Below are 25,623 nucleotides of genomic sequence, written 5' to 3'. Positions count from 1 at the left end.
TTTGAGAAAATTGAAGCGTTTTTTAAAATTTTTGGTTGTTGTTGTGTTGATTGTAGATATGGCTTATGACCTCAGGCCCAAGGTAAATAATTACCAGCACTGTGAATAGGAGCTTTATAGTTCTTAAGCTGTGACATGGAGTGACAGGAGGGTCCCACCAGTAGGAATTAGGCCGTTCCCAACCCAGCTACAGAGAAAGCACAACTCAAGTTCATTTCATGGTTCAAGTTCCCATTCCTTCTGCAATGGAATGGGAACTTGAAATAGGTCAGTTTAAATCTTTCTCTTCTCCTTCTTCCTATTTAAAACATTTGAGCCACACTTTGGATCTCTCCTTATTATAGACACCCCCAAACCCGGGTGAGAAGGGTGAGAGGGAGAGTGCCCCAGACACAGCAGACCCTTTTCCTGCACCCTGCTGGCTTCCTGAATTGTTGTCATGCATGGTAAGTGGCTGGTGCCAACCGAGTTGGCTGACAACACAGTGGTGGCAGGCAGCCCTCCCTTCTGCAAGGACCAAGGACATGATGCTAAAGAGAGTGGTCAGGCTACCCAGGACTTTCCTCCAGAGCTCCAGAGACCTTGGGAGTGGAGTTGAAAACAAATGAGAAGAACTGAGAATGTGTATTTTCTGGGATGAAAGTACATGTGTTTTCTCTGCATTGCCTAGAGGGGAGAACTCTCTCTTTTTTTTTTTTTTTTTAATTTCAGGAAATTATAGGGGTGCAAACATTTTGGTTACATGTTATGACTTTGCCACATTCCAACCATGATTTGAGATGTGCCCTTCCCCCCCCCACAATGCTCACCGTGTCCATTAGTTGTGAGTTTACCCACCCCCAAACCCCTACCCCCAAAGAATATTACTACTGCATGAGCATCTTAGTGTTGCTCAATCAGTGCTGGTTTGATGGTGAGTATATGTGCAGAAGCAGCTCTAGGTTTTTGGGGAAAGACGTGATCACATCATTAGTTGCCAGAGAAACAGAGGAAGCCCAGGGCAATCAGAAGCAATAAATGCTCCACTGAGGGTCAGAGGCTGCCACAGCTTGGATTTTTGACCCTCCAAACCTCATGTTGAAATTTGATCCCCAGTGTTGGAGGCGGGAACTGGTGGGACCCATTTGGGTCATGAGGGTGGATCTCCCATGAATAGATTAACGCCCTCCCTGGTAGGGTGGTGAGTGCATTCTCCCTCGATTCCCATGAGAGCTGATTATTAAAAAGAGCCTGGCACCTCCGTCTCCTCTCTCTCTTGCCTTCTCTCTTGCTCCCATGCCCCTCCCCCATGAGTGGAAGCAGCCTGAAGCCCTCACCAGAAGCAGGTGCTGGTGCCATGCTTCTTGTACAGCCTGCAGAAACAGGGGCTTAATGGATCTCTTTTCTTTATAAATTACCCAGCCTCAGTCATCTCTTTATAGCAACACAAATGGACTAAGACAGGGGCCTAGAAATATCACCCTGCTTCCTCTGTGTCCATGCAGTCACCCAGCACTCTCTGATATAAATCTGGATTTCAAAGAAGCTTTCCTCTTAGGTGCAGTTGTTTCCTGTCTATATATATTATGTTCGCCTGCCTAATAAACACTATTCACTCCTATTCTAGCAACATAGTTAGAGTTTCCTTTGGAGAACTCCCCCTGCCCAAGTCCTTATAATTTGGGTGGGGTTTGTTCTAGTTGTCATGTGACCCTGGCTTGGCCAACGAGAGTATCTGAGTCACAGAGATTGTTCAGCTGTGACCATGGGCTAACTGAGATGTACAGGATACTCCAGAGTATCTAGCTTCAGCTTTGTCTAAATTAAGCTCTACTTCTGACTTTGCAGTTACAGGAACCCATTCATTTCTTTTTATTTGTTTTGTTGTTTTACCAAAGTTCATTTGGATTTCAGTCAGCTGTCACCAAGTGTCTTGATAATCGTATCATGTAATCTCAAGATTGTCTCTTTCTCCTCTTTCCCTCCCCCTCCCTTCCTGTCTTTCCTTCCTTCCTTTCTTTTGTGCTTTTTTTCTTCTTGCTCAATGAATTTGAGTTATATATTTTTTTCACTTGCAACCAAAAGAATCCTGACTAATAAATACATCATCATAAATTATTAAACTGTCAACTTCTGGTATGTTTAATGGCTTGAGACTATCTGAAAACCTTAAACTGAATTTAAAAGTTTCCAGATTAAGACTTGTGGATTGGATCCTACATGCAGGGAATTGGCAAAGGCCATTAGTCCATTTATGAATATTTCTTCAATCCCACATCCTCCCCTTCATCATGAATACACCTGAGTCAGCCACTGCAGTGAGTAGGACAGTGGCCTCTGAATAGCACCAGTGAGGCTCAAGTGACAGAAGGGGAAGGGTGCAAGGTAACCTCCCAGTTTCCAGCCCAGGGAACTGGGGAAATAGAAGTAGAGACTACAGAGAGAGAAGATTTTTTTCGTGTGTGGTTTCAGATACTAAACCTGATGCCAGGACTTGAAAGAATTCTCCACTAACTATGGTGCAGACAGAGCTGGATTCACCTAAGGATATGACCAGGCCTCTCCTTGTTAATTAGAGATCACCTAAATCAGGAACACAGACATTATGCTTTCTACAGGGTCTGCTCAAAGACTCAGGATCTGTACTGCAAAATAAAGATAAAATCCTAAGCCCACCTACTGATTGAAGAGACCTCCTCTTGGTCAAGGGGACCCCAGAAAAACACTAAAACTGAGTTTCTGTCCATGACAGAAAGGGAGGTCAGACATGCCTCATTAACCCCTCTCTTTCGGAGTTTAGACACAACAACTGACCTACATTAATGTTAAAACAGAGATCGTAAGACTGACAAAACAGGCTCTTTGTGGCAATAAGATATTAAATTATAAACAAGACCTAAGGCCGTGCAAGCCACAGGTTAAGTCATGCCTCATAATCCATAAAATCTAGTCAAAAAGATCTTTTTTTTGCTGGCATAGTATCACATGAGAGTAGCAGGCTCCATCATCTTAATTTAGGCATCCTTCTAACTGACTCCAAAGTCTTAGACAACACTTAACTCTCTCAAGCAATTGCCAATTAAAGAATCTCTAAACCCACCTATGACTTGCAAGCCCCCCCATTCAAGATACCCCACTTTTTCAGGCTGAACCAATGTATACCATCCATACATTGATTTATGTCTGTGCTTGTGACTTCTGCCTCCCTGAACTGTATACAACCAAACCACAATCCAACTACCTCGGGCCAAAAGCTTCTTTGGCTTGTGTATTCCTGGGCTAAGGTCACTCATATTTTCTCAGAATAAACCTCTTTACATTTTTTTGCAGAGTTTTGTTTATTTCTATGAACAGTACAAAATAGAATACTGGGGTCTGCTCCATGAGAGATGAGCCTATCTTTGCCATCTCTTACTCCCTGGCAGCCATCCCTGACATACACGGATCAGTAATTCCCAGAGGACGAGTGGGTAGGGGTAGGGGTAGAATAGAAAAGGGGCTGGTGGGGATGTAGAATGTTCAAGAGCACTGCAGCTGGTGAGGAGAGAGAGGAAGAGGAAGAAATAGATGTTTTGAAACAAATCTGTGGTACTGCATTCTGATATTGTATTTCATGTTGTTTTCTATAAGTTCAGAGACTGGGAGAAACTGAAAGTGACCAGGAGAGAAGATGCTACCTTTCTGTAGCAAAGGTGTACACCAGGTAAACTGCTAGGACCCAGACTTGGATCTGCATGCGTCACCCTGCCCTGAACTAGAGCTTTAAGAAGGGGTTTTAGTCATCACACAAATAAAAAAACAGTAGTGTCACAGACAATTTGCACATGCCATTTGTTGGTGAACATTGAATTTGAACTGATCTCACCTTGCCTGAAGGTAATTAAAGAAAAAGAAAAGGTCCATCTAAAAGCACAGAACAAGGAAAGGAATAACGTCTAGAAGATGAAGAAGAAGAACATAGCTCTGAGAATGATCTGTGACTGGACCTAAAAAAAAACATGAAGGAACCTGTCTGGCATCATCAGAGTGGTTGCTATGAAATAATTGCAGAAAAACAGGCTGAAATAAGAAAGCAATTGGATGTATTGAAAAAGAAAAAGGATACAAGGAGGAAGGGTTGTTAGGAAACTAAAAATGCAATAGCATAATTAAAGTCTTCATTGCAAGCCTACATGGCAGAAGCAATACCACACACTATTATATTAGTGCTGGTGAGAAAAAATTTGAAAAGCTTTCCTAGAATGCAGAGAAAAAGGCCGGAGGGATGAAAGCAACACATGAGGATATAATAGCTCCGGGCATGGGGGCCCTGTCTGGCTAACCATTGCTCCTAGAGGAGAGCCCAGGCCAGATGGACAAAACCATATAATAGAAGGAAGATTTGCAGAGCAGAAGAAAGACTATGTGTACAGATTGCAAGGGCTCACTGCACCCCACTAATCAGGAAACTGAAGTGGGGAAAAAAAGACAAGTCAGAAGGAGAAAGTTCAATAGAGCAATTCCAAGGCCAAAATTCTGAGCGAATGAAAGGCTTCTATATGGACAGGAACATGTGACGTCCGAGAATGAGGCAGATCACAATGTTAGTTTGATTGTGCAGTTCCATGAAATTTCCCCACCTTATGAGAGGCTGGCCCTGCTGCTGGGAGACAGGGAGCAGAAATGGACCTTCGAGGGAGCAAGAACACTTGGGGACGGGAGCAGGGGTAAGGCAGGTGCTGGAGTTGCCCCAACTCTCCAGGGCAGCTCGGCAGATGGGCTGAAAGAAGCTGTTTCATTTGAAAGAGTAAATGGAAAAACATAACAGGGAGCCTTCTTATGATGGTTAACTGCTTAGAAATAGGTAAGAAAATGTAGGAAACAAGATGGGATTTGTTGAAGAAGTGAGGTTCCAATCACAGGAAGACAAAAGAAACAAAAGGAAATTGAAATAATCCTGCAAACATTGCCCATTTCCCTCCATCATTCATTTCTTTCTGTTTTGAAGATGGAAGGGAAGAGAACTGGAGAGGAAAGGAAAACAGAGGGAAAGGAGGAGATTGGCCAGGTGTGGAGGCTCATGCCTGTAATCCCAGCACTGTGGGAGGCTAAGGTGGGAGGATCACTTCAGACCAGGAGTTTGAGGCTTTTGGCACCACTGCACTCCAGCCTGGGCAACAGAGGGAGTCCCTGTCTTAAAAAGAAGAAAAGAAAAGAAATAAAAGGAGGAGAGATTGCAATTACAAAGAGGAATAAAGAAAGACACGAGGTGCTTCAGGGGATTAGGGATCCCAGCATCAACGAGAGGAGCAGATCAGCCCTGAGGGTGAGGACATGCTCTTCTGCCCAGGGAGCTCAGCCTTAACTTTTGGCAGTTTTGGGTGACAGAGAAAACCAGAGATGATTTTCAGATCTTGATGGTGATCCTCCAGTGCCCTGAGTGCGGCAGAGAGGCCCATGGCTCACCTGGATAGAGGCAGGTGGCCACCTGGACGGGGGGTGGGTGGCTCACCTGGGCGGAGGCAGGTGGCTTACATGGGCGGAGGCAGGCGGCTCACCTGGGCAGGGGTGGGTGGCTCACCTGGGCGGGGGTGGGTGGCTCACCTGGGCGGAGGTGCTGTGCAGCTTCAGCAGCCCATTCTCCAGCCGCTCCGTCTTGGACTTGAGCTCTTCTCCATTCCTGCGCAGCAAGTTCTGGTAGAGTCTGATGAACTCCAGGAAGGATTTGGGGGTTGTGTAGTTGTGGCGCTGCTCATTGCTCAGATAAGACTGGGATGTTTGGTTGACACTCGTGTGGACAAAGGCCATGAACTTGCTAATGGAGTGCTTTACTGTGGGCTGAAATCAAAGAGCAGGAAGTAAAGAGGCCTTATTCCTTCACCACATGCAAAGTCGTGCCCCAGCAACTCTGAGCTTGATCTTTAACCCTGGCATTCTGGAGGTGGAATTCCTTGTACCCTTAGGTGGGAAGGTCCTTTAGGAGCACCTCCTTCTCCCTCGCACCTCAATGCTCTCCGTGTCCTGCAGGAAGCGGAGGCTGACGGACTCCAGCGCCTGCTGAGGCCACTCGTGGAACCAGTCGATGGCCGTGCAGTTCACGATGGCTGGGAACTTCCTGCTGCGGACCCTGAGCTTGTTCCCCACGGGGGAGAAACAGAGAGTCACCTGAGAAGTCAAAAAGGTAAGGAGGACAAAGAAAGTATCAGGGAAATACTCACGGAGAGGCAGACATGGCGTGGGGTTCTTGTCTCCAGAAAATTGCGAAGAACCTCCAATGGAGGCAAACTCTGTAAGCGCTGGCCAGCCTTCCCACCAGCTCGGCGAGCATGCTGGGACTGCACAGTGCAAGACAGAGGCCTCTGCCCATAGAGCAGATGACAGGGGCGTCCTTGCAGTGGTGCTGAGAAGGCTGCTGCACCCTTACCGCCCACTTCCAAGACAATCAGAGGACAGCTGTGTCCAAAATATCAGTAGGACCTTCCACGAACCATCTCTGGTCCCTGCCTACCCCTGTCAGTAAGCCCTCTTTACCTTCAGCTGTCGCCGGACTCGGTCTATAAAGAACTTCCAGCAGTTCTCTCTGGTGTCAACCAGACCTTGGCTCTTGACTTCATTCCTCACATTGCTTATGATGTTTTCAACCTCATCATCAGAGTAGAGATCTGGGATCTCCCCTGGGAAAAAAATGAAGCACAGATGGACCACTTTGGCACCTCGCTAAATGATGCAATCAGACATGGGAGGTTATCTGACCTTGGGACACAGGTCCTTTGGTTTTGGGGCCACGTTCTACCTCTCCTGCTGGTGAAACTGGGTAGACACCAGATCTACTCCAAACCCAGGGCAGGAGAATGAGCACAGTAGTGGATGGAACAGGGTGTAGGTGCTTATCCTGGGGCAGGCAGTTGGTAACACGAGAGCCTTCAATTGTCTTTTCTTCTTTTTCTTAAAACGTTTATTTACTAACTATTGTACTTTTGGCCTTTGTGTAAATTGTGTCCCTAAGGAGTTTAGTATTTAGTAGAAAATATAAAAAAGATCTAAAGTATCTATAAGACCAGGGCTGAAAATGACCACAAGAAACATATAGATAAATCCATATATTTAAGAAGAGTGAGCTATCACTCTTTATAAGGGTAGAAAGCAGGGATGGCTTCATGGAATTTAATGTATGACATATTAAATCAATGGGGAAAAGATGAACTATTCAATATATGGCACTGTATTAGGAAAACTGGGATCTGGAAAAAAAAAAAACATGGCTGGATCCTTACCTCACACTGTACATTACAGTAAATTCCAAACGGAACAAGACTTAACTATGAAAAATAAAACCAGAAAAATAATAGAAAAAATGAGGGAAATACTTTTATAACCTCTGAGTGGGGAAAGACTTTCTAACTATAACTCATTCAGCCTATTTAAAAAAATTGTTTGATGCATAAAATTTGATAAATTTGACTATATAAAAATTATTTTTAAAGGCTCAATGCAGTGGCTCATACCTGTAAATCCCAGCACTTTGGGAAGCCAAGGTGTGAGGATCGCTTGAGGCTGGGAGTTCACAACCAACCTGGGCAACATAGTGATACCCTGTCTCTACAAAAACTAAAAAAATCAGCTGGCCACATTGGTGTGCACCTGTAGTCCCAGCTACTCAGGAGACTGAGGCAGAAGGATTGCTTGAGCCTAGGAGCTCAAGGCTGCAGTGAGCTATGACCACACCACTGCATTCCAGCCTGGGTGACAAAGCAAGACCCTGTCTCTTAAAAAATAAAACAAAATAAAATAAAACAGAAAAACATTTTACAATAAAAATACCATAGGCAAAGTATAGCAACAATAGAAAAACACAAAGAACAAATTAAGAAAATGTTAACTTAGATCATAGTTAAATGGCTAACCTCCTTAATATGTAAAGAAATCCTCTACAAATAAAGAAAAAAAATTAATAATTCAATAGAAAGATAGGGTGACGGATATGAAAAGAGAGTTCATAGTACAAGAGATAAAAACGTCCCTTGAATGTATTAATAGTTGTTTAATCTCACTTGTAATAACAAAGTCATACACAACTACGCTTAGTTGCTTTTTTGTTTGTACAACTCAGGTCGACAAATATATGAATAGACAAGACACTTAACCTCAATCATAACAGATATGTATGTGAAAATTATGCCTAATTATTATTTTTTTTGCCAGATTGGCAAAAAGATGAAAGTTAGACAAAACATTGCATTGATGAGGCAGTATATGAAAGTGAAATTATATGCTCAATCTCACTGATGGATAAAAATTTTAAAAATTCTAACTAAATTGATAACAATCAATATATGATGAAGGAGCATAAATCCTATCCTGGATAAACTCTATCCTGGAAATGTAAAGATAGTTAAATACTAGGAAAAAAATCTATGAAAATAATTCAGTACATTAATATAGATTAAAGAAGTAAAACAGTATGACCATTGAAATAGATGCATAAAGTTTCTAAAAACTTGGTAAATTAGGAGAAAATGAGATTTCTCCTAACCTGATAATAGATATCAATCTCAAGCCCAGAGCAAACATCACAGCTAATTGTAAAATACTAAAATATTCCCTTTCAAATAAAGAACAAGACAAATAGGACTGCCATCAATGTTTCTATTCAAACATGACATTCATTATATAGCAGATCCCAGCCTATGCAAAAAGTTAAGAAAAAATTGTATAAGGAGAGTTAAGGAAGTAATAAAATTATTCTGGTTCTATGTAGAAAATCTAAGAGAATATTCACATAAACAATCAGAACTCATAAGAGTGTATAACAATAAACTTGCTGGATACAAAAATCAATACTGGAAATTAAATTGGATCTCTGTACTCCAGCAAAAAATGTTACTTTAGATAAAAGTTATCATTTAGAATACCAACAAAAACTATAAGGCAAGTAACTAATAAATATGTAAAAGGATGAGCAAGATCTTAATGCAAAACCTATAGCATACTATTGAAGGGAACAAACGAAACCCTAAATAAATGGAGAGAAATACCGCATTCATTGAGGGATGGTGCAGTATCACCACTACCACAAAGATGCACTGTAATAAAAAAATCAAATGAGTATTTTTCTAATCCGGAAAGGCATATTCTAAAACTTATATGGAAGAGCAAAGGGTTCTAGCATCATTGAGGAAGAACCAGAAGGAGGAATTTGTCCTACCAGAAATCAGTTCTCCTTATAAAGCTATGCCAGTTAAAACAATATGAAATTGATAGTGGGGTAAACAAATAAAACAAAGAGTGAATCACCTAGAAACAGGTTCAGATATAAACAGTAAATTGATAATAAAAATCAAAAGGCAGGATAGGCACCAGTTCTTCTTTGTAGGTGTGGTAAAATTGGGGTGTGAAACCATCTGGTCCAGGACTTTTCTTTTTAGGAAGGTTTTTTATTGCTGTTTCAATTTCAGTACTTGATATCGGTCTGTTCAGGAATTCTATTTCTTCCTGGTTGAGCCTAGGGAGGCTGTGTGTTTCTAAGAAATTGTCCATTTCCTCCACATTTTCCAGTTTGTATGCATAGAGGTTTTTGTGTATTCATAAATTATATCTTGTATCTCCGTGGCGTCAGTTGTGATTTCTCCTTTATTGTTCCTGATGGAGCTTATTAGAGATTTTTCTTTTCTGGTTTTTGTTAGGCTAGCCAATGGTGTGTCAATTTTGTTTATTTTTTCAAAGAGCCAACTTTTTGTTTTATTAATCTTCCGTATAGTTTCCCTGTTGTCAATTTCGTTTAGTTCTGATTTGATCTTAATGATTTCACTTCTTCTGCTGGGTTTTGGGTTGGTCTGTTCTTCTTTTTCCAGCTCTGAGATGGTTCATTAGGTTGTCTACTTGTGATCTTTTTGAATTTTGGATATAGGCATTTATGGAAATAAACTTTCCTCTCAGGTGAAGTATCCCAAGAATGGAAAAACAAGCACCAGATATATTCTCCAGCAAACTGGTATTAACTGAGTAGCACCTAAGTGGACACATAGGTGCTACAGTAATAGGGTATTGGGGAGGGGGGAGGGGGGCGGGTATATACATACATAGTGGGTGAGATGTGCACCATCTGGGGGATGGTCATGATGGAGACTCAGACTTTTGGGGGGAGGGGGGGAAATGGGCATTTATTGAAACCTTAAAATCTGTACCCCCATAATATGCCAAAATAAAAAAAAATAATTAAAAAAAAAATAAATAAAAAAAAAATAAATAAAAAAAAATAAAAAAAAAACAAAAAAAAAAAACTTTCCTCTCAGGACTACTTTAGCTGTGTCCCACAGGTTTTGGTAACTTGTGTCACCTTTGTCATTTGGTTCAAAGAATCTTTTGATTTCCATCTTGATTTCCTCGCTTATGAAGTGATCATTCAGCAGAAGGTTGTTTAGTCTCCATGACTTTGTGTAGAAAGGAGGACTCCTGTTAGGATCGATTTCTACATTTATTCCATTGTGGTCTGAAAAGATACATGGTATAATTACTGTTTTTTTTTTAAAGTTGTTTGAGACGTGCTTTGTGTCCTAGGATATGGTCAATCTTAGAGAATGACCCATGAGCTGCTGAGAAGAACGTATATTCAGTGGTTTGGGGGTAGAATGTCCTGTAAATGTCAGTCAGGCCCATTTTTTCTAGGGTTCTGTTTAAGTCCATTATTTCTTTGTTGATTTTCTGTTTGGAGGATCTGTCTTGTGCTGTCAGTGGGGTGTTAAAGTCTCCAACTATTATGGTGTTGTTGTTTATCCATTTGTTTAGATCCAGTAGAGTTTGATTTATGAATCTGGGTGCACCAAGGTTGAGTGCATATATATTTAGAATTGTTTTGTCTTCTTGTTGAACTGTACCCTAAGAATGGCCTTTATCAAAAAGTCCCCAAACAACAAATGCTGGCGTGGATGCGGAGAGAGAGGAACACTCCTACACTGCTGGTGGGACTGTAAACTAGTTCAACCTCTGTGGAAAGCAATTGGAGACACCTCAAAGCGATACAAGTAGATCTACCATTTGATTCAGCAATCCACTACTGGGCATCTACCCAAAAGATCAAAAGTCACTTTATGAAAAAGACACATACACTCGAATGTTTATAGCAGCACAATTCACAATTGCAAAGCTGTGGAAACAACCCAAGTGCCCATCAATTCATGAGTGGATTAATAAAATGTGGTATATGTATACCATGGAGTATTACTCAGCTTTAAGAAACAATGGTGATATAGCAACTCTTGTATATTCCTGGATACAGCTGGAATGCATTCTACTAAGTGAAGTATCTCAAGAATGGAAAAACAAGCACCACATGTACTCACCAGCAAATTGGTATTAACATATCAACACCTAAGTGGACATATAGGAGTAACATTTATTGGGTGTCGGGAGGTGGGGGGGGGGAAGGGACGGGTATATACAACCACAACGAGTAAGATGTGCAACGTTTGGGGGATGGACACGCTTGAAGCTCTTTCTCGAGGGGAAAGGGGAGGCATGGGCAATATATGTAACCTTAATGTTTGTACCCCCATAATATGCTAAAATAAAATAAAAAAAATCAAAAGGCAGACAAGAGATAAACTAATTAATAAGTAATGTTAAGATAATCCAATATTAATATATCAAATATAATTAGATCACTCTATGAAAATAAATTCCAGGTGAATTAAGACATAAATATGAAAAATAAAACAGTGACAACTAAAAATATAAAATACAGGCCATTATTTTTATGGCATTAGGATGGAACAAAATGTCCGAAACAGAGCACAAAAAGTACACAGCAGAGAAAAAAAGACTTAACTTTTACAATATTAAAAATAAATTGGCATGGTAAAATTCAGATATAGACTTCAAAAAGATATTTATAACCCCATATAATGAAGAAAGTATATCCAAAATATATAAAGAATGTTTACAAATCCATAAGAAAAAAGACAACTCAGGAGCCAAAGGGCAAAGTGCATAAATGGGGAACTCGCAGAAAAGAAACAGGCATAAATAATAAACACTTAGAGAGATATTCAATGTCACCAGTAAAAAGGGAAAGGAAAATAATGAGATTTCATTTCGTTCCCATTGGCAAAAATTAATATATCAGATAAGCCAAGTGCTGGTGAGGTTAGGAAGAAACAGGTTTTCATGCATTATTGGCTAGAGACTAAATTTGTATAACCACTCTGGAGAGCAATTTGCCACTTTTCGGTAAAATTGCAATGCTCCTACCAGACAACCTAGTAATCTGGTACCTGTAGTAGAAAAACTCTTGCACACACACACCAAAAGTTTCAATTTCACATCATCGTTCATAATTACATGGGTGTTTATTTTATTGCTTTCTGTAATGCCCAAAATATTTTGTAAAGAAATACAAAAAACAAAGGAAAAAAGGTAAATGTGGGTGGTCAAAGTGCAAAAATTGTGAATTTTATTCTTTTGAGACTTTTCTCTGGAAAAAGTTTCTGGGATTAGTGTTTGTCATTTCAAGTCAAAGAAAGATAATTAAAATATTTTTTTTTCAGATGGAGACAATGTGTTACATTTGAAAGCAGTATTTTGAGGAAAGTACAAAATATGTCATAGTTAGGAGAGGAAGGGACATCCCACCTGGTGCTCACTAGGTCTTCTTATCTGGTTAGTGCTAATTGGCAGGCAACCACAGTAAAATGGGCTTTCAGAAGGCAGGGAAGCTAGTAGAAGAGGTGTCATCCTGGAAAGCCAAAGGATAATTCTGATTTCTCCCTCTAAATTAGAATGGGGCCTTGCTGATGCTGAGTTTGGGTCAAGGACCAACACAGAACAACTTTTGTAAGAATTCCTTAAGTACCTGGATTTGATGGTCAGTGTACATTCTTCAGGGATTATTATAACAGGTCAATAAGGACATAGCAGGTGTGGAACCTTTCTGATGCAGCAAGGACTTACATTTCATCCACTGTGTCACCAATAGCTGCATAACCCCGATTGAAGACTCTGGCAGCCAAGGGAAGTGGCTCAAAGATATGCTTCATTTGCTCCTGCTCTGGGTGGTCACTTCACTTCTTGCACAATTATTTATCTTTTTCTAATTAAGCCAGGAACTTAATTTAACATTTTTTACGTTGTGTGTAAGATTTCTTCTTGTCAATCTATAACCCCCTTGAGATACAACGGGCATCAAGATGGGTTTTAAAATGCTATGGCTGGTGTCAGAAGTGGGATTCATGAGCCAAATTACCACCACAGTTTGATTGTTAGAAATGGTACCAGGGAAACAAGGGATGAAACAGTGAACTAAAGAAGTGTGAGAGGAAACCTATGTCATGAGAACACTGGTTTTCAGAAGGAGATGTTTTTGGGAAAAAATTGCATCAGTGGAATTCACTCACCATAGCTTTATATCTAGCCTAATAGGACTTGCACATAACTATGAAGGAATGAGTTAAAGGAAAGGTAGCCTAAGTTATAGTTTTCTAGTCTCTACTGTGTTATTCAAGAGTAAAATAATTACATACCCAACAACATTTAAAAATTTTGGAGATAGTGAAGTTATGAGGAATCCCTGAAGCCTTGACCAGACTGGTAGTCAGTTACTTTTCAGTCAGAAATTACTTATTTGTCAGGGAAAATTAGAATTAAGATATGCTCTAATTTTCCATGCTGAAGTTGTTAAGAAAGAAAGGGATGAGGATTAGAAGAAAAAAGTGTTAATCTTAACTTTATCTCCACTTGAACATGTGCTTACAAATCTTACTATTTTATTTTATTTCTGAGTATCATAGGGGTACAAACATTTTGGTTACACAATTTGCTTTTGTACAGTTTGAATGAAAGTTACAAGTGTGCCCAGCTCCTAGATAGAGTGCATTATACCTGTTAGGTGTAACTTTACTCATTCTCTCCTCCCCCCTCCCACCTGCTGGATTTCCAATGAGTTTTATTTTCATATGTGCACATAAGTGTTGTTTTACTAGTTCCAATTTAGTGGTGAGTATATATGGTGTTTGTGTTTTCACTCTTGTGATACTTAGAATAATGATCTCCAGTTCCATTAAGATTAATACAAGGGGTATTGGTTCACCACTTTTTTAATAGCTAAGTAGTACTCCATGGTATACACATATCACATTTTATTAATCCACTTATCTATTGATGGGCACTTGGATTGTTTCCACATCTATGCCAATGTGAATTGTGCTGTTATACCCATTTGAGTGCAGGTGTCTTTTTTATACAATGTCTTTTTTTTCCTTTGAGTAAATACCCTGTAGTGGGATTGCTAAATCAAATGGTAGGTCTACTTTTAGTTTTTTGAGGTATCTCCATACTATTTTCCATAGATGTTGTCCCACCAACAGTGAACGAGTGTTCCTATCTCTCTACATCCACATCAGCATTTGTTGTTTTGGGATTTTTCTTATAAAAGCCATTCTCATTGGAGTTATGTGATATCTCATGGTGGTTTTGATTTGCATTTCCCTGATGATTAGAGATGTTGAGCATTTTTTCATATGTTTGTTGGCCATTAGTCTATCTTCTTTTGAAAAGTTTCTGTTCATGTCTCTTGCCAACTTTTTAATGGGTTTGTTTGATTTTTCTTGCTGATTTGCTTGAGTTCTTTGTAGATTCTGGTTATCAGCCTATTATCAGATGTACAGCATGCAAACATTTTTCTTCCATTCTGCAGGTTGTCTATTCATTTTATTGATTGTTTCCTTGGCTATGCAGAAGCTTTTTCCTTTGATCAGGTCCCATTTATTTATTTTGTTATTACTGTGATTGCTTTGGGGGCCTTCTTCATAAATTCTTTGCCTAGGCTGATGTTTTAAAGAGTTTCTTCAACATTTTCTTCTAGAATTCTTATAGTTTCATGTCTTAGGTTTGAGTCTGTTATCCATGATGAATTAATTTTCATGAATAGTAAGAGGTGTGGATCCTGTTTCGGTCTTCTACATGGGGCTATCCAATTTTCCCAACACCATTTATTGAATAAGGATTCTTTTTTCCAGTGTATGTTTTTTTCTGCTTTGTCAAAGATCAGATGGCTGTATGAGGATGGTTTTATACCTAGGTTCTCTGTTCTGATCCATTGGAAGAACACAACAGAAAAAGAAAACTATAGACCAATACCCCTTATAAATAAAGATGCAAAAATTCTCAATAAAATCCTATGAACCCGAATTTAGCTGCACATCAAAAATAATCCACCATGACCAGGTGGGCTTTATCCCAGAGATGCAAGTATGGTTCAACATACACAAATCCGTAAGTTTGATTCATCATGTAAATAGAAGCAAAAACAAAGACCATATAATCTCTCAATAGACACAGAAAAAGCATTTGACAAAAATCAGCACCCTTTTATGATAAGAACTCTTAACAAAATAAGCACAGAGGAAGCATGCCTCAGAAATTTAAAAGCCATATATGACAAACCCATAGCTAACATCATACTGAATGGGGAAAATTGAGAACATTCCCTCTTAGAACTGGAACCAGACAAGGTTGCCCACTCTTACCACTTCTATTCAACATGGTACTGGAAGTCCTAGCCAGAGAAATTAGGCAAGAGAAGGAAATCATGTGTATCCAAGTAGGGGAAGAAGAGGCCAAACTATTGCTCTTTGCTGATGATATGATCTTATATCTAAAAATACCCAAAGATTCTGCCAATAGAGTCCTGTAATTGATAAACAAATTAAGCAAATCTCAGGTTATAAAATCAGTGTGTGTAAATCAGTAGCATTACTATAGGCCAATAGCAGTCAAGCTGAGAACCAAATGAAAGACTCAATACCCTTCACAATAGCAACAAAGAAAATAAAATACCTAGCAATACATTTAACCGAGGAGGTGAAAGACCTTTATAAGGAGAACTATGAAACACTGAGGAAGGAAATCACAGAAGATGTACACACATGGAAAAACATAGCATGCTTATGGATGGCAGAATCAACATTGTTAAAATGTCTATACTACCTAAAGTGATTTACAGATTCAATGCCATTTCCATTAAAATACCAATGTAATTTTTCACAGGTTTAGAAAAAATAATTTTATGCTTTGATGGAACCAGAAAAGAGCCTGAGTAGCCAAAGCAGCCTTAAGCAAAAAGAATAAAGGAGGAGGCATCACTTTATCAGATTTCAAACTATAACACAAAGCTATAGTAACCAAAAAAGCATGGTACTGGCACTTATTATTATTATTTATTTTAACACAGAAGCCTTAAAAGGGAGCTGTGAACCTAAAACTCCATGACTTTGGAACTGGCTGATTACATTAAGTTCTCACTTGGCAGTGCTTCAGAAATGTATTTGCACTTTAAAAATTTGTCTTCTAAATTAAAAATTAAAAATACTTAATTGAGGAATAAAATTTCAATTGGCAAAAATATAACAACTTCTTTGTTTCAGAAATTATTTTAGGAGGAGGTCACCTGGCTGTATTTGAGCCAATTGAAATACATTGTGAGACTGGCAACATGCCTAGCATTTCTAAAGTTATATGTCTTTGGAAGCATAGTTTTACTCTTTTCAGTTGTTTTAGAAATTAGGCTTTAGGGTAGTTTCAGGGTGGGGAGGGAAAATTTATGCATTGTATTGTCTTCTTAGAGATACATACATACATATATATATATATATATATATATACACACATACACACACACACACACATATATATATATATATATATATATATACACTTTTTAATTTTTGGTTGGAGGATGGTTGCCATATGTCCTGAATTCCTAAGTAAATAAGAACAATAAAGTAGCAAGGGTTGAGCTTTCCCCTGAAGTCCCACCTTGCATAGATAGTGTCACAGGGCACTTGACAACCCAAGTTCTTTGGGGACCAAGAAAAACTATGTGGAGATATTATACATCTATTCCTGCTTCCACGAGGTTCTAAGTCATTAGTTAATTAAACTAGTAGGGTAATCTCACTCTATTATATAAGTTTTAGGTGTGCATGTTCTCTTTGTGTGTATCTTCCTGCCAAAGCCTAATCTATCTGAAGTACATGCATTCTGGTTTCTCTTTGTCTTGGATATGGAGAGGGGAGCAGCACCTTCTCTCTGGGCTCAGCAGATCACCAGCCCCTTAACCTGCTCTTCTTCCCATAATCAGATCTAGTCCCACTAAGAGAACCCTAAGATCACTGTGTGTTTTTTGATGAAAGGAGAATTAAAGATCCAGGACAGCGGGCCCAACATCAACCTTGAGAAGGTCTATGAACCACTCTTTTGCTATTATCAGTTTTATTCCTCATTTCTCTGACCTAGCTCTTCTGATCTTAGACCAAGTTTGCTCCTTTGAATAGTTTTGATTCCAGAGGGAATTTATTAGAGACACCAAAGTGCAAGGAGTTTCCTACCAGATGCCAAGAGATCGTTGATGAGCACGAGGAACCTCTCATCAGCCACCTGGGCGTCCGTCATGAGAAACACTGTGCTGAGGTTCTTCACCCCGGCTTTCAGACACAGGCTGGCCAGGTCCACCTGCAGGAACAACCAGTACCAGAGATCACTGAGAAGAAGGCCTCCATGAAAGAGATCCCCAACCCACCCTCTAGGAATGGAACTATTTTCTTATCTACATCAATAGGAAATAAAGCAAAATGACAACGCAAGGCAGGGAGGAGTGCTCTGTAGCACTGGCAGGCAGGGGACTACACCTTGTTCCCAGGCCTCATTGGCAATAGAGGTGGGGAAGTTAAACTACACAGTGATAGCCATTAATCCATCCAACCGCAGTGGCTCCTGCACTGGCTTCTGGAGCGCCTGCTTTGTGCAAAGAGGTTACAGATTTTCAAAGGCCAGAAGTGGTTGGTCTCCTATTCACCTGTTTTACTTATATCCTCATACAAGTGAATGACCTGCTCCAGAAGGCAAGTGCTTGCTCTTGGTCTTGAAGGCAAGTGATTGTTCTTGGTCTTGACTGAAAGATGAATGTATCTTATGCTAGCAGTGTCTTATGTTCTTATGACTAGCTCCAACTAAAGTCTTTTGTTGAAAAAATATATTGGGGAACACACACACAATATCACCTACAAGAAATCACATCCATTCAAAACTGCAGGTGGATGAAGTTAGGGGCTAGGATGCCAAGCGTGGTCAATCTTGGTTTTTGTGCAGTACGACCCTCGCCAGACTCAGCTATCAGTCTGTTAGGTTGCTCCTCTTTCTTTAGCACCACTCAGGCTATTCCCTAAGAGCATCATGCATTCCTTTACCACAGAGCTAGCTCAGGGTCCAAGTAACTCCACTTTAAAGACACTAATCTTCCTGCTAGATCAATGGTTCCCACCTTATGCTGTTACAGAATGATCTAAGATAGCGTTTCTCAATTCTCATTGGAATCATCTGGAGGATGCTTTGAAAGATCGTGGTCCCCAGACCAGTTAAATCAGAATTTCTGGGGGTGGAACGCATGCATCACCATTATTCAAAGATCCCCAGTGATTCCAGTATGTAGCCAAGGTAGAGACCCACCGTCTCAGATCATTCTGTAAATGCATAATTTCTACCACACTGTCTTGTCTTTTTTTGGAAATGCTAACGAAGGACCTAATGTGAACTTGACGTATGACTTTAGATGTAGCCAGTCGTCGAGAGGCTGAGCTGTGGTTTCAGAGCTGCAGTGAGCACCTTCCTCTCCTATCAGGCCGGGGCTCATGAGGGCAGGTGGGTGGGCCTGGCCCAGTGCCGGCCGGAGTTCTCCCAGCAAGAGCAGCAGCAGCAGCAGCGTCCTGGCTTCCTACCCTGACTGTCGTGGCCATGGAGAAAAGGGAGGGGACCGGGCAAAATGACCTTTCTAGGCTGTATCCTGGGTCTTTCTTCACTTCCCAGAGCATGCATCGGTACTCCTAAGGGCCTGCTGTCTGAAGCCAGGAAATGTCACTGAAGGTCCCAGGGGCCTGAGGTTACTGAACCTGTCTTGTAAAATATGAGTTTCTTAGGAAACTTGGGCAGACCTTCGGAATTCCCCCTAAGTCTGCTAGAGCTGCTGGCAAGCTGTGTGCTGAATGTGACATAGATGTGCTTCTGACTAGGGGACAGCTGAGGCCCCACAGACGCAATCAGGGCAGCTGAGGTCTCACCAAGGCAGACCTCAGAAAGGCCGACTGTCCTCAGGCCGAGTCTGACGAGAAAAGAGCCGCTCATGCCACAGCCCAGGATCTAAGAAGAAAATGGGCAGATGACGCAGGGGAGGCTCTGGGCTGGGGACCTGGAGAACCGGCCAAGGATGTCAGGGCGTTGTGTGTGGTTGGAGGGAGGCTGTGTCCCGTCCCCACAGCCGCCCGGCCTCCTCACCTTGAAGTCGGGGGTCTGGTAGCCTTTGCGCAGCGTGATCTGGAACACGTCCATGGAGCTGATGAACGCGGCAAGCCTGGTCAGACTCTGCTTGCCGCTCCCACCCACGCCGACCAGCAGAGCGTTTCCCCGCGGGGACTCCAAGATGCGATTGATGTGGCAGCTGGAGGGGAGGAAGCACAGGCACGTTGCACGCCAGACTCACGCCAGGGAGAAGCGGGGACGGAGGGCTGAGTGGGGACAGGAGCCTTCCCTGCAGGTGCAGCCCGGGTGCAGCTGTGGGAGACTTAACTTGGTCGTCCTCGGACTTGGCCTCACCGTCTTGCCCGAGTGGAGTGGAGTCGCTGCTGCTCTGCCTTAAGCCATGGCCTCCAGTGACCCAGCGGCAGGGTGGGGAGGGCCCGGGGCAGGTGGCAGGCACCTTAGAGGGGTGACTGTGATGGGGAGGGGACCCAGGATGCCCTCGGTCTTCTCCCTGGCCACGCCTGACTCTGCCACCCCTCCCACTGCACTTCCGGGCGAGGAGATGGGATGGGAAAAGAGAAAAGTGGGACACATGCAGTAAGAAAAAGTCTTCAATCATCTTAAACAGAACAACTGCCAGCCTGGAATTTTGAATCCTGCAAAATTAAGCTTCACAATTGATGGAGAAATTAAGTCTTTTCCAGACAAGCACTGGGGAAAAGAAGCCCTATTCAATAAATGGTGCTGGGAAAACTAAATAGCCACATGCAGGAGAATAAAACAGGACTCATATCTCTCACCACTCACAAAAATTAATTCAAGATGGATATAAGACTTAAAGGTAAGGCATGAAACCATAAGAATTCTAGAGGAAAGCGTAGGAAAAACTCTTCTAGTTACTGGCCTAGCCAAAGAATTTATAAACATATCCCCAATGGCAGTCATAGCAACAACAAATATAAATTGATGGGATTTGATTAAACTAAAAAGCTTCTGCACAGCTAAGGAAACAATCAATACAGCAAATAGACAACTTACAGAATGAGAGAAAATACTTGCAAACTATACATCTGATTAAGGGCCAATAACCAGAATCAACAAAGAACGCAAGCAAATCGTAAAAAAAAAAAAAGCTCAATGTCACTAATCATCAGGGAAATGCAAATTAAAACCACAAAGAGATATTACCTTACCTCCATTAGAATGGCTTTCATTAAAAAGTCCAAAAACAATAATTGCTAGCGTGGATGCAGAGAGAAAGGAACGCTAATGTACTGTTAGTGGGACTGCAAATTAGTACAAATTCTATGGAAAACAGTGTGGAGATTCCTCAAAGAACTAAAAGTAGACCTACGATTTGATCCAGCAATCCCACTACTGGGTATCTACCCAAAGGAAAAGATGTCATTTTATCAAAAATACAGCTGCACTCAAATGTTTACTGCAGCACATTTCACAATTGCAAAGATGTGGAATCAACCCAATGCCCAATTCACAAGTGGATTTTTAAAAAGGTGGTATATATATACCATGGAGTACTACTGAGCCATAAAAAAGGATGAAATTAATGCCTTTTGCAGCAATTTGGATGGAACTGGAGACCATTATCCTAAATTAAATATCTCAAGAATAGAAAAACAAACACCACATGTACTTCCTATTAAATTGGAACTAACCAATGAGAACACATATACACAGAGGGAAGTAAAACTCAGTGGAAATCAAGCAGGGATTGTTGGGGGAGGAGGGGAGCATCAAACACCTATTTAATGGATACAAGGAACACTATCTGGGTGATGGGCACACTTATAGCAGTTACTCAAGCATTACCACAGTGATCCAAAAACCAAAGTGATCCAATGTGACCAAAAACATTTGCATACCCTTAATATTTTGAAATTTTAAAAAAGTGTATATGATTTAACAACTACCACTAACAGTGGGTAAGAAAGTCTAGCCCCAACCCTTAGTGACACTGGGTATTTTATATATATATATATATATATATATATATATATATATTTTTTTTTTTTTTCTTTTTTGAGACAGAGTCTTACTTTGTTGCCTGGCTTAGAGTGCCATAGCATCAGCCTAGCTCACAGCAACCTCTCTGGGCTCAAGCTATTCTCTTGCCTCAGCCTCCCAAGTATCTGGGACTACAGGTACACACCACCACACCTTTCTAATTTTTTCTATTTTTAGTGGAAACAGGGTCTCACTGTTGCTGAAGCTGGTCTGAAACTCCTGAGCTCAAGCTGTCCTCCCACCTTGGCCTCCCAGAGAGCTAGGATTACAGGCGTGAGCCACCATGCCCAGCATACATATATATTTTAATCTACCAATTTAATGGTTAAAAATATTACGGTTTTAAACTTTATTTGATTTCTAGGGAGTTGAACATTTTTCATGTTTATTGATCATTACATATTTTTTCTTTTGTGAATTTTCTGTTCATGTCCATTGCCTATTTTCTTTTTCTTTTCTTTTCTTTTTTTTTTTTTTGAGACAGAATCTCACTCTGTTGTCCAGGCTAGAGTGCCACCATGGCATCAACCTAGCTCACAGCAACCTCAAACTCTTGGGCTCAAGTGATCCTCCTGCCTCAGCTTCCCGAGTAGCTGGGACTACAGGCATGCGCCACCATACCCAGTTAATTTTTTATATATATTTTTACTTGTCCAGCTAATTTCTTTCTATTTTTAGTAGAGACAGGGTCTTGCTCTTGCTCACCATTGCCTACGTTTCAACTGAAGTGTTCTTCTCTATTCGTAAGGTCCCTTTATGTATGTTCTGAATTATCATCCAATTTGGCACTTTTACCTTCTAGTTTTCTTCAAGGTGCTTTAATGCAGACAAATTTTTAGGACTTAAAATTGTATGTAGTTGACTATTAAATTTTATGTAGGTAAAATGTATTCACCTAAATATTCAGGAGTTATTTATTGACCTACATTTAGTTCTTTTATGATTTTACTTTTTCACTTTAATTATTTAATTGTGATACTTACACTCTCTCCTGTATCAGATAGATTTACACTTCTTTTGCTCCCTTATTAAACCATAATTTCTAGATGCCTGAAGAGTGCATATACTAATTTTCTATTCTCTACAGTGCTAGGACATTAAAGACATCCAATGTATTTTTGTTACGTTTAAACAGAACAATCCATTTGGGGGGGTTGGTACGTGATCATTCCTTATGCCAGGTGCAAGAGGTCATCTGCTTTTTGTGTTCATTAGGTGGTGCCTGATGAAAGGAGAAAACTATGACTCTTAAGTTATCCAGGCCCTGTCTCTTGATTCAGAAACGGTGGGCTGGAATGAATAAGTGGGGGAAAGAGAGAGACAAGCATGGAGGAGGGGGAGGAGGAGTCCAACTGGGTTCTGGAAGCTCTGTTCTGGAAGCTGAACTCAGCTTAGCATGGCCCATGTTATTCAATATCTAAATGGGAAGTGCATCGTCAGTGATGAAGTTTCCGAAGAAGAATGGTTAAGTCTGCAACCGTCAGCTCTAGACTCCAGCTGGGGACTCATTAGCAACCTCTGATGGGGGCAAAGGACTCTGCATTTAAATTACAAAATTTAAAAAGAAGATCAATATTCTAAAGGACTCCTGGGCCAGAAAACCAAGGCTGTCTAAGTTAAGCCCATTACTGAATTTCTGGGAGATTCACAACAATAGCTGAAGATGCACCACAGCACAGCTGGAGGAAGTTGGCTTATTGACGACTAAACACATGCGTGCGCACGCACACGCACCCCCCTAGAGGACTGGCGACTCTTGGGGCACAAAAGAGGTACATCTGTAGTTTCTTGCTTTGTTAACGACTGCTAAGTGATTCTAAGAGGAGAAAAAAGGAGGCAGAAAGTATCTGTAGGAGTAAAAATACAAAGGCACAAAAAACAGACGGATGGAGATTATGCCCAGAGTAGGGCAAAAGATGTAGTTTAAGGATTTAAGAAAAAGCAGATCAAGAATCTGCAGAAATGGTGAAGGATGTCAGGAGAAAAGAAAAATGGTACTATTAAGAAAAAAAAAACCAACAGCTCAAAGAAAAAAAAAAACACCTAATATTTATTGATTGCTTATGAAGTGCAAAGCGCTTTGCATAGATCGCAACAACCCTGTGATGCAGGCATTTTTATTATCCCCGTTTTCCAGGTGAGAACATTCGAGGATCTGGGAAGTGAAGTATCCTCCCAAAGCATCCCAGCCAATCTGTGGCAGAACCATTTGAACCTGGGTCCCGGCTCTATCTCCAGAACCCGTGTGCATAACCAGTACACAGTGCTCCATTATTGGGTTTTGCGTCAAAGCGGCAGAAAGGAAGTGAAGCAAAGATGGGGAAAGGTGTAGGGAAATCAAGCGAGTGAAAATGATAAGAACTCGAGTAATGAGAATAAACAGCTGGATGGAGTCAGATGAGCATGTGCTTTATTGCACTGTAAAAATAGGCTCTCACCTTGGCCCCTGGACCTGCGGGTTCCAGGGAAGGCAGGTACATACTCCTTCCTCTACTTCCCTGTTCTACTCCCTCCGTGGGTCTCAGAGGTGGGGACCTTCCTTGAGTGAGTTCAAAACCCTCTGAGCTGTGTGCAGCCATGTGAGGCTGTGGAATCTTCCCACACTCTTGGGGTATCTGTATTTCTCCCTGAATTGTTATTGTTATTGTTCCCTTTTTCGCCCTAAGAAGGGAGTGCTCTGCTCTGTCTGGCAAAGGCAGCAGAGAGGGTCAACAAACCCCAGGGAGGGGAGTACAAGGATAAAGTACAGTACAAGGATAGAGTGCAGTACAAGGATAAAGTAATGGGACATTGACATCTTTAAACAAATGTACAGGAAATTATTAATGCATCCAAATACATTTTATCCTTCAGAGTTGGCCCCTTCCAGGCAGTTCATTTTTGCGGTTATTTTGCCGTTGCTCAAAGTGGAAACTGTCTTCAGAGCCTGTTTATGAGCCTCAGAAGGAAAGCCAGTTTTCATAGCCAGTCCTTATTTTTCCCTAAAAACGATTTTAGTCAGTTTGATCGCCCATGTTGGAAACCGCATTGACCGAATCACTTGCTATTCCGTCAAATTAAATTCCCCCTTAGAGGACAAAGACTTGCCTCAATTTCAAAAGGATGACAGAGGTGCTGGTAAGCTCTTAAAGAGGAGGGAAAATACTCCAGCTTCACCAGGTTAGTGAGTGAAGAGACTTCCTAATTCCTCATTTGCTGAACCTGTACTACGCAGTGGGCATTGCCTGAGGGACTGGGGTTCGTCAGCAAGCATGACAATGTGCTCAAGGAGCTTACGCTGGGTTAGGGGCCGAGAAAAAGGTACATGAAGAAGTGTCATGGTGGGATTGTCTTGGGCACAGACTCTGGGGCCAGACATGAGCGTATGTTTGGGCTCACCTATTTATGAGTTGTGTGACCTTAGGCACCTTCTCTGCTCTCTCTGGGTCTCAGCATCCTCATTTATAACACAGGGATAATTATAGGCCTCACCTTCTTTAGGTTTTTTGTGAAAACTAAATGCACTGTCATATGCAAAGCACTATACGCCAGGCCTAATAGCAAGTTCTGTGTCGAGTGTAGCTCTTACATGTCCTACCAGAGCCACCTTCTCAGGGAGGACTTTCTGATGGCCCCACTTAAAGTGAGGCTCACCCCCTGTGTTTTCTACCTTCTTCCCTCTCTGCTTCCCTCTGCATTCTTTACTCCCATAGGACACACTAGGAGGTTTTATCGAGTACCTGCCAGGTTCCAGACACTGCCCCAGGTATTGGGGACCTAGCAGCGAATAAAACAAAGATCCCCGCACTCACACTAAACATGTGTTGGGTGACTGGATGGATGCAAACCAGTAGACAGAGCGGTCAATCACGACAAATGCAGTGGTGTGTGTGGGGGGTGTCACGTAGCCAGGTGAGCACCTAGCAGTGACGACTGAAGTTAGCAAGAGGCGGGGCTGTGGTGACTGTGGCGAGAGCTGCTTCGTTCAGGGGCTGAGGAGCGGGCAGAGGAGGGGATTAGAGGCGAGGAGGTAGGACAGGGACGGGCAACCCTTTCGATGAGTTTTGTCATGAGCAGGAGCAGAGAAATGGGGGCAGTAGATGGAGAAAGATATAAGGGTCAAGGAACAGTTGGTTATTTTTTGATAAATGGTAACGTGTCAGATTTGTGTCCTGGTGCATGTGCTGCAGAAGTTAATGATGGGGTAAGATGAAAGAATGGGGAGGGAAAAGAGAGGGGAGAGCGAGGGGGAGGGGGAGGGAGGATAATTACACGAAGAACGAAGTTTCCAAGTCTCGGAGAAGGTGTGAGGAGATGAGGTCCAGCGCACACGCGGAGGGACTGGCCTTGTAGGAATGGGGCTGTTCGCTAACTGCAGTG

The 25,623-nt window shown here is 41.4% G+C and overlaps 1 protein-coding gene across 1 annotated transcript in view; it reads right to left on the bottom strand.

The window, feature by feature from the left end:
- DNAH9 (dynein axonemal heavy chain 9) overlaps positions 1-25,623 on the bottom strand; it is a 312,997-nt gene that overhangs the window by 109,457 nt on the left and 177,917 nt on the right. Inside the window, exons 44-48 of the mRNA XM_020280809.2 lie at positions 19,276-19,438; positions 17,337-17,460; positions 6,490-6,632; positions 5,962-6,123; positions 5,563-5,796 (exon numbers count right to left, since the gene is read on the bottom strand). Of these exons, the coding sequence (XP_020136398.2) occupies positions 5,563-5,796; positions 5,962-6,123; positions 6,490-6,632; positions 17,337-17,460; positions 19,276-19,438 (826 nt within the window). The remainder of the gene's footprint in view (positions 1-5,562; positions 5,797-5,961; positions 6,124-6,489; positions 6,633-17,336; positions 17,461-19,275; positions 19,439-25,623) is intronic.

Source organism: Microcebus murinus, chromosome 18, assembly GCF_040939455.1.
Source record: "Microcebus murinus isolate Inina chromosome 18, M.murinus_Inina_mat1.0, whole genome shotgun sequence".
NCBI classification, from domain to species: Eukaryota; Metazoa; Chordata; class Mammalia; order Primates; family Cheirogaleidae; genus Microcebus; species Microcebus murinus.
The sequence above is the reverse complement of the archived record's forward strand: the minus strand, read 5'-3'. Positions and strand labels throughout refer to the sequence as shown.